Raw genomic sequence first — 8,974 nt, forward strand, 5'->3', positions numbered from 1 at the left:
CAGTATAGGTTGGGCACTGACCTGCTGGAGACCAGAGTAGGGGAAAGGGACCTGGGGGTTCTGGTGGACAGCAGGATGACCATGAGGCAGCAATGTGCCCTCGTGGCCAAGAAGGCCAATGGCATCCTGGGGTGTATTAGAAGGGGAGTAGCCAGTATGTCGAGAGAGGTCCTCCTGGCCCTCTACTCTGCCCTGGTGAGGCCACATCGGGAATATTGTGTCCAGTTCTGGGTCCCTCAGCTCAAGAGAGATAGGGAACTGCTGGAGAGAGTCCAGCGCAGAGCCACAAAGATGATGAAGTGAGTGGAACATCTACCTTATGAGGAAAGGCTGAAAGTCTCTTCAGTTTGGAGAAGAGGAGGCTGAGGGGTGATCTCATAAATTTTTATAAATACGTCAACGGGGAGTGTCAGGAGGACAGAGCCAGGCTCTTTTCAGCGACATCTAATGACAGGTCAAGGGGCAGTGAGTACAAGCTGGAACATAGGAGGTTCCACAAAAATATCAGGAAAAACTTTTTCACTGTGAGGGTGACAGAGCACTGGCACAGGCTGCCCAGGGATGTTGTGGAGTCTCCTTCTCTGGAGACATTCAAAAGCCACCTGGACGCATTCCTGTCTGACCTACTGTAGATGACCCTGCTCTGGCAGGGGGATTGGACTAGATGATCTTTTGAGGTCCCTTCCAACCCCTAACAATCTGTGATTCTATCTTCTTTGCAGCTTCTCTGTATATTATAAACCCCAGCAGGCACACACATAAATGCAGAGCTAACTAATAAAATGTACAGATTTATTGAAAAGAGTAAAGTCGGTGGGATGTAATGACCACCTAAATGAGTGAATTATTCCAGGGGAGGTGCACTCCATTCTCTCAACTCCTCTTTTGAAGGGTCTGTTGGGAACCCTGAAAATTTCATCTACAGATTGCAGGTGGTCGCTGCCCTAAATGAGTTTAGTACTGAAGTTAGACTGTGTCAGCATGTGGGAATTGTGCTTTTGAGCTACAACCTGCAGTGATCAGGTTTCATTTACTCTCAGATTTGAAGGCTTTACCTCACCCAAAGGTCATTTTCCCTTTACACATACATTAGAGTCTTAGCCTTGATGTACCACAGCAAGCTGACACTTCCTGCAGACTACCAGATGTTATAGGCCTGACAGAAAAGAGGGAGAAAGGTCGAGTGTTAGAAAAATTATTTTTGCTTTTACAAGAACAAGTACCCGTAAAGCACCTCAGTTCTGGATCTTTTCAGCTAAAGTGCAAACTAGCGTTGCTTAAAGACAGGCTTGAATCCATATTCTGCACCTACACATATATCTTTGTTTTCAAAAGAGTTGAGCACCCACATTCATCAAGTCTTACCAATGCAGTACAGTTTTAACAATAGATTTTACTACCATAACAGTCTTTTTCCTCCTTTTCCTGCATTGATTACATCTCTGTAGAAGTGCTCTAACAAGTGCAAGAAAGCCATTTTAAAACATGAAAGAGGATATGGACCTGACCTGACCCTCTGTGCTCCCCGTTGCTGTTGGCATACAAGGAATGTATGTTCGAACAGATTGCTGCCTGTGTCAGCCTTTGACATTCAGCTGCTAACATGCTCTTGATAGCATGTTGCTATCTGGTGTTTGATCTTACCACATGCCCTACTTGGGTCACATCTCATGTCTCTGCAAGTAGTGTATGTACATGGATCCAGGTGCCTGCTGACATATTTCTTTTTAACCCTGGTAAGCCCTGTCACTGCACAAGAAACCCAATATCATCTCTCTGTGAGATAAAGACTGCTGGAGGAACCAGCTCCTGGCAGTCATCAAATACAACTGGTAACAGCTCTAAGATAAGTAGATCCAGAAAAGAAAAAGATGAGTTTCAGCACTACCAGAGATAGCCGTCCTCATCACCAGCAGAAACCCCTCAGTCAGACCAAACAAGAGGCAAGATATTACAACATTATTTGCAATCTGAAACTCTTCAAGCAGTGCTGTGCACCATCACTCACACCCTAGAAGATCCCTTGTGTCCTTCATAGCAAGGTTCACTCCTTAAGTCACTGCTACCAGCAATCTCTTTGCACTTTTTCCACAGCTGCTGCCATCATCCCCCTTGATGGAAAATACAAGAGGGAACAATTTTTGAATTAAGAAACACAATAAATTATCTGCAATTGACCTAAATTTTCCCGTGTGACTAAGGTTCCAAGGTTCTGCTGAAAACCTCAGATGCCTCCATGGAACTAACTCTTGTGAGAACACTCCTGCAGCTGCTGGGAAACTCCCTACATCAGAATGAATTCTGTTACACTGTTTCAGGGAATAAGGTTTTTGGTGCCCATGTAGTGGACAGGTTCTCCTGTGCAAAATTCACATCCAGCAGCCATGGGTAGACAGGGAAAGCGAGGGCACCTTTGCTTCCAGGGCAAATTCAGGGACCATGGTTAAAGCCACTGTCCTTCTGAGATTGGGGGACTGTGTGGAAAGTTAGCAAGCAGGCACAGTTTAAAGAATTCTCTTTAGAATTGGTGCAAAAAAACCCAGACAAAGCGGGATTAAAGCTGTAGACAGAAGGAAATGAATATCTGTAAGACTTTTTGCACTTGCTTCAGCCCTGCACGCAGTCAGGCTCCTGGGCCGTACCTGCAGCAGGGACTGAGGAATGGGAACTCTCCACAAATCCTCACACCGTGCTGGGCTGCAAAACACACCACGCACACTAGTGGCTCCAACTGCAGATCATTCCAGGAGGGGAACACTGATTTCTTTCAAGATTAAATTGCAGACCTGTTCACAGTTCAGAGTCCTTCCTTCTGCAAAAACAAGAACATTGCCAAAAGAGCTTCAAGATAAGATTATGTGAGATAAGTCCCTGGGAATATCAGTTTTCTACAAAGTGTCAGAATAGAGAACATGACTTTCTTATATTGCAGTTATCTAAGAGGATGATGAATTTTAGTTTCCACCCTTTCAGATAGTTTTAGGTATCTTTCTTCCTCAGCGTTAAAACTCTGATTGAAAATGCTGTTACGCCATCTGGTAGATCTCCCATGCTGTGAGGAAACAATATCCAGGCTCTTCTGCCAACAGGAATATCCAGTTTAGACTATTAAAACTCGAGTCATTGTTGAATTAATCTGTAAAAGGATGCAGTCAGCAGGATGAAATTCTAGCAATCTTGCCTAATATTGTTGTTCAAAGTGAAGTTTTGGCACAAGCTAAGAGGAGAAAGGAAATCTTAATTCTCAGTGATAAAGCTGCCAGCAGATAAATGTGTTTAGAAGAAACAGGTCTTGGATGAAGAAGAGTCAAGAGCTGGTCTTATCTGTCTGAAGGAGCCAATCTTATCCTTGCATAGGTGGGACAGTTTTTCCTTACAGTCAGTGGCACCTCACCCACACAAACCTGAATTTGATTAAGACAAAGTGGTACAGAAGCCAATATGTTAGAAGGAGTGGATCATAATTCTCCTGTCTTGCAGTTGTGCAGGGAAAGTGTCAAATATTATTTTTATTGTGATTGGAGTCTTTTGCACAAGTGGAACAGAAGCTACAGATCATATACACAGGTGTTGCAGACTGATAAAAGAGGAGAGTTATTTCACTGCTTTACTCCATAAAAGCCTATTAGTGTTTATTCACAAAGTTAGAAATCTGTGGCACTCCATTTTGATAAGTGATAATTTAAAACATTTTGCAAGGAGCTGGAGGTTTGTTGACCTTGTTTTAAATGAGGCAGATTAGCAATTCTCAAGTCTGCTAGCAGGTAGGGTCCATACATCCAGCAGCTGACCTGAAGAGGCATTGCACAGTCCACCCCATACCATACCTTTATGGCTCTTTGGGTGCAGCACCAGATAGCAAGGAAGCCTTGAACTCTGGAAGAAACCTTTTCTCTAAGGTACAAACATCCTAAATGTTTAAAAGAATTCTAATAGCAGCTTGTTTGGCTTTCAGATGAATTCTGGGATCCACACTTTTAACTTCCACTTCAGCTTTCCTTCAAGCATTCCCTCCACATTCATCAGTGAAATTGGCTACATCACCTACTGTGTTTGAGGGATTTGCTGCAGCGGCCAAATTGTCTTAGCTATAGAGGAGATATATTTACCGTTGCAAGGAATTTTTGGTGACCGTAGAAGGCACATGAAATACAAGGTAATGGGAACAAGCTAAGTTGGAGACACACAGACCTACCCTATTCTCATCTGGAGCTGTAATTGCTTACTACTGATTGTCCACAAACTTTTAGCTCTGAGCTTCCTCCTTTTAGTATCAAAATGAAACTTCAATATCTTCTGCCAATTTTGTCCTAGGGCTTGCACAGATGTTTCTTCTTTAGCGTACAGGGGGCATTGCAAGACTTCAGGAGTGACATGTATGGGAAAGTGGGAAAAGGGAGGTTGTTCTCTTGCTTTGAAGTCTAGGCCTTAGCCAAGCATCACCACAGGAGGTGCTTTTTTACCAAACTCTGCCTAGACTAGGACAGTCAGTCAAATGTCCTCAAGAGAGCTAGCACATGATGATTCTAACGATTTTGTGGCCTCTGTCTAAATTTGGCTATGGATAGATAAATGAAACAATGTTTACATGTGCTCACACAATTTTTTGTACAGATTCTCAGGAGGGCTGTGAATCATAGAATAGTAGAATCAGTCATAGAATCATAGAACCATAGAGTCATAGAATCATAGAATCATACAATGTGTTGGGTTGGAAGGGACCTTTAAAGGTCATCTAGTCCAACCCCCCTGCAGTGAGCAGGGACATCTTTAACTGGATCAGATTGCTCAGACCCCCATTAAGCCTTGAATGCCTCCAGAGATAGAGCCTCCACCACCTCTCTGGGCAACCTGTTCCAGTGTTTCACCACCCTCATAGTGAAGAACTTCTTCCTAACATCTAATTTAAATCTACCTTGCTCTAGTTTAAAGGCATTTCCCCTCATCCTATTGCTAGATACCCTTGTAAACAGTCCCTCCCCAGCTTTTCTGTATGTCCCCCTCAGGTACTAGAAGGGCACTGTAAGGTCTCTCTGGAGCCTTCTCTTCTCCAGGCTGAACAACCCCAACTTTCTCAGCCTGTTCTCATAGGAAATGTGCTCCGGCTCTTTGATCATTTTTGTGGCCTTCCTCTGGACCTGCTCTAACAAGTTCATGTCCTTCTTGTGTTGGGGAGTCCTGAGCTGGTCACAATACTACAGATGAGGTCTCACCAGAGCAGGGGGTAGAGGGGCAGAATCACCTCTCTTGATCTGCTGGCCATGCTTCTTTTGATGCAGCCCAGGATGTGATTGGCCATCTGGACTGTGAGCGTGCATTGACGGCTCATTTACAGCGTTTTGTCCATCAGTACCCTCAACTCCTTTTCTAGCATTTGGCCTTATTGAACCTCATGAGGTTCACATGGGCCCACTTCTCCAGCTTTTCCAGATGCCTCTGGAGGACATCCCGTCCCTCTTGCAGAAGTCAAGACAGATGACATCCATTGTTTGCCCTTTGTCCGCTGATGTAGTCACTCCACTGTGGAAAGCCACTAGGTTGGTCAGCAGGACTTGCCCTTGGTAAAGGACACCTCCCTGGAAGTGTTCAAAAAAAAGTGTAGATGTAGTGCTTCAGGTTTAGTAGTCATGGTAGTATTGGTTTGATGGATGGACGTGATGATCTTAGAGGTCTTTTCCAACCTTAATGATTCTATGATGTAAAGCCATGTTGCCTGTGTCAAATTACTTCCCTGTCCTCCATGTGCCTTAGCAGAGCTTCTAGAAGGATCTGTCCCATGATCTTCCCAGGCACAGAGATGAGTCTGACAGGCTGGTAGTTCCCGGTGTCCTCCTTTCTACACTTTTAAAAATGAGTGTAATGTTTCCTTTCTTCCAGTCACCACACTTCACAGAGTCACAGAATGTTAGGGTTTGGAAGGGACCTCTGGACACCACCAAGTCCAACCTCCCTGCCAGAGCAGGTGCACCTAAAGGAGGTTGCACAGGATGACATCCAGATGGATTTTGAATGTCTCCAGAGACAGACGCTCCATCACTTCTCTGGGCAGCCTGTTCCAGTGCTCTGCCACTCTCAAAGTAAAAAAGTTCCTCCTCATGTTTAGATGGAATTTGCTATGTTCAGGTTCGTACCCATTACCTCTTGTCATGCCACTGGGCATCACTGAAAAAAGACTGGCTCCATCCTCTTGACACCTATTCTTTACATATTTATAAGCTTTGATAAGATCCACCTTCAGTCTCTCCTCCAGACTAAAGAGCTTCAAGTCCCTCAGCCTTCCTTCATAAGAGAGAGGTTCTAGCCCCCTAATCATCTTTGTAGCCCTTTGCTGTACCCTTTCCAGCAGTCCCCTGTCCTTCTTGAACTGGGAAGCCCAGAATTGGACACAGTTCTCCAGATGTGGCCTCACCAGGGCAGGGTAGGGGGGGAGGATGATCTCCGTTGACTACTGGCCACACTCTTCTCGATGCGCCCTAGGATGCCATTGATCTTCTTGGCCACAGGGCAGAGTGTTGGCTTAAGGTCATTCTGTTGTCCACTAGGACTCCCAGGTCTTTTTCCACAGAGATGCTTTCCAGCAGCTTGCACCCCAATCTGTACCGATACATGGGTTTTTTTCTCGCCAACTGCAGGACCCTACACTTGCCCTTGTTGAATTTCATAAGGTTACTCTTTGCCCAACTTTCCAGCCTGTCCAGGTCATGCTGCATGGCATCTGGCTGACATACTTGTACAAGTCCTTCTTGCTATTATTGGCATCCCTTGCCAAGTTCAGCTCCAACTGCATCTTGGCCCTCCTGACCTCATCCCTACACAACCAGACAGTGTCCCTGTACTCTTCCCAAGGTACTTGTCCCTGCTTGAACTGCTTGTGTGGTTCCTTCTTGCCTTTACTTTGTCCATCAAGTCTTGACTCAGCCAAGCTTGATTTTTTACACCTGAGGATTGAGAGATCTTGTAATCTATGGAAAGTGTCCTTAAAGATCTGCCAACTTTGTTCTGCTCCCTTGTCCCTGAGGACAATTTCCCAGGGAATCCTATTGACTAACTCCTTGAAGACCTGGAAGTTTGCTTCCCTAAAATTCCAGGTCCTGACTATGATCCTTGCCTGACTTGTCTCCCTTAGGACTCTCAGTGCAGCGAGGAAGGCTGTCTTCTGGCTTAATGGCGGGGCTTGTGGGGAGAGTAGAGCAGCCTCAGCCATTGAGTTAGGAGTTTGTGCATGTGATGTTTGGGAATCACCTTGTATTCAGCAACGAGAACTCACCATGTTTTGCCTTTCTGCTCACTGTTTTCAGGCAGGCCTCACCAGTGGTGGAAGCTAGGAAAGATGTAGTTTACTTCTGCTGCTGCAGTCATGGATTTGTGACTCTTCGGATTTCTCTGGAGAGAGGAGTATTTTGCCCTGGAAGCTATTGTCTTCACAACAGACATTGGCAACAGGACATGCAAACATGTTAGAAAGGTCATTGTTGCCATACACTGCATTGTCCTGTATAGTGGCTTCAGCAATACGGGATATCAACACTTCTTGGAAGAACGAAGTGAAGTGACGAGATTTGAGTTCCCGACAAACACAGATCCCTTTGAGGACATGAGAGTTACCAATGCACTGGTTCTGCCAAAACCCATGCCTGTCACCAGCACTCTAAAAGAAAATAAAATCATGGAATTCAAGTACCAGCTTGTAGGCACCGCTAAGCTTCCTTGGACCACATCCAGCATCATGGCCAGGGTGCCAATCATCATAGCAGCCACATTGGAGCATCTCTCTGTGAAGCAGAATACTGTGACTCTGCAGGAAAACGAAGATGACAAGTCAAAAGGAGGTGAGCTTTGACAGAGACATTTCTGAGACTGACCCAGGAAAAATTGCCAAGAAATCCACAGAATCAATTTTTTTTTCTGCAAAACTCATGCACACTAGTTGTGTGCTTTCACAAGGGGAGCCTGCTTTTGCAGAAATATTTTTCCACATATGATTCCAAAAACAATACAGGTAAAACTAGCCAAAGCCCAAGGTCAGGAAGACACATAAGGGCAGCTCATAATGCTGTTAAACCAACACCTTCAGTGAGCTGGGTGTTGCTTGCTCCAGTCTAGAGAAAAGGAGGCTGAGGGTAGACTTTGTCACTTTTCGCAGCTACGTGAAAGGAGGTTGTAGCGAGGCGTGGGTTGGTCTCTTCTCCCAAGTAACAATCAATAGGACAAGAGGAAATGGCCTCATGTTGCACCAGGGGAGGTTTAGATTGGATATTAGGAAAAATTTCTTTACTAAAGGGGCCATCAAGCACTGGAACAGGCTGCTCAGAGAAGTGGACGTCACTGTCCCTGGAGGTATTTAAAAGACATGCAGATGAGGTGCTTAGGGTGGACTTGGTAATGCTAGGCTAATGATTGGACTTGATGATCTTAAAGCTCTTTTCCAACCTAAACAATTCTGTGATTCTACGACTTCTCATATGCTTCGGCAGCAAACTGCCAGGCAGCCCCAGCCAAGGGTTTTACATGTCCATGGCTATATCCATAGCTGCCCAGGTGTGTGGCCAGTGCTGTGTAGAATCACACACTGAGAGAGTACAGTGTTTCTTCCACCAGCTGCCTTTCACCATTCCCTGTGTGTGCACAGATTGACCTTAATTAGGAAAACACCCCAGCCTGGCTGTGCACAGGCTGGGACGTAGCAGAGCACGTGTCACATTCTGCTGCTCACACATGCTCACATCAGGCTAACGTTTCCCCTCATTTTTTCCCCTAAAACTAGTATTGATCACACTGACACTGACAAGGCTCTTGCACATCTCAGACAAAATTGTGTATTAGGACACTACATGCAGAACCTTGTTACTAATAGATTGTTGTTTTATAGGCCTCCCTGTTTCATCGTTCCAGTGAAAATTAATGTACTCACAGTGTACATGACAGGAACATATTACAAGAATACTTTTCACTGTTCGTCTTTTGAACTTCCAGC

The 8,974-nt window shown here is 45.0% G+C and overlaps 1 protein-coding gene across 1 annotated transcript; it reads left to right on the forward strand.

The window, feature by feature from the left end:
* Nucleotides 1-3,955: 3,955 nt before the first annotated feature.
* Nucleotides 3,956-7,840, forward strand: ARRDC5 (arrestin domain containing 5; the record flags this gene model as incomplete). Its single annotated transcript, XM_009868303.1, is given in 4 exon segments — nt 3,956-4,049; nt 6,690-6,846; nt 7,299-7,412; nt 7,414-7,840. Coding segments are annotated over 4 exon segments (792 nt in total), but the record flags the coding sequence as incomplete, so codon positions are not given.
* Nucleotides 7,841-8,974: the final 1,134 nt, after the last annotated feature.

Source organism: Apaloderma vittatum, unplaced genomic scaffold (genome assembly GCF_000703405.1).
Source record: "Apaloderma vittatum isolate BGI_N311 unplaced genomic scaffold, ASM70340v1 scaffold9864, whole genome shotgun sequence".
Taxonomy (NCBI): domain Eukaryota; kingdom Metazoa; phylum Chordata; class Aves; order Trogoniformes; family Trogonidae; genus Apaloderma; species Apaloderma vittatum.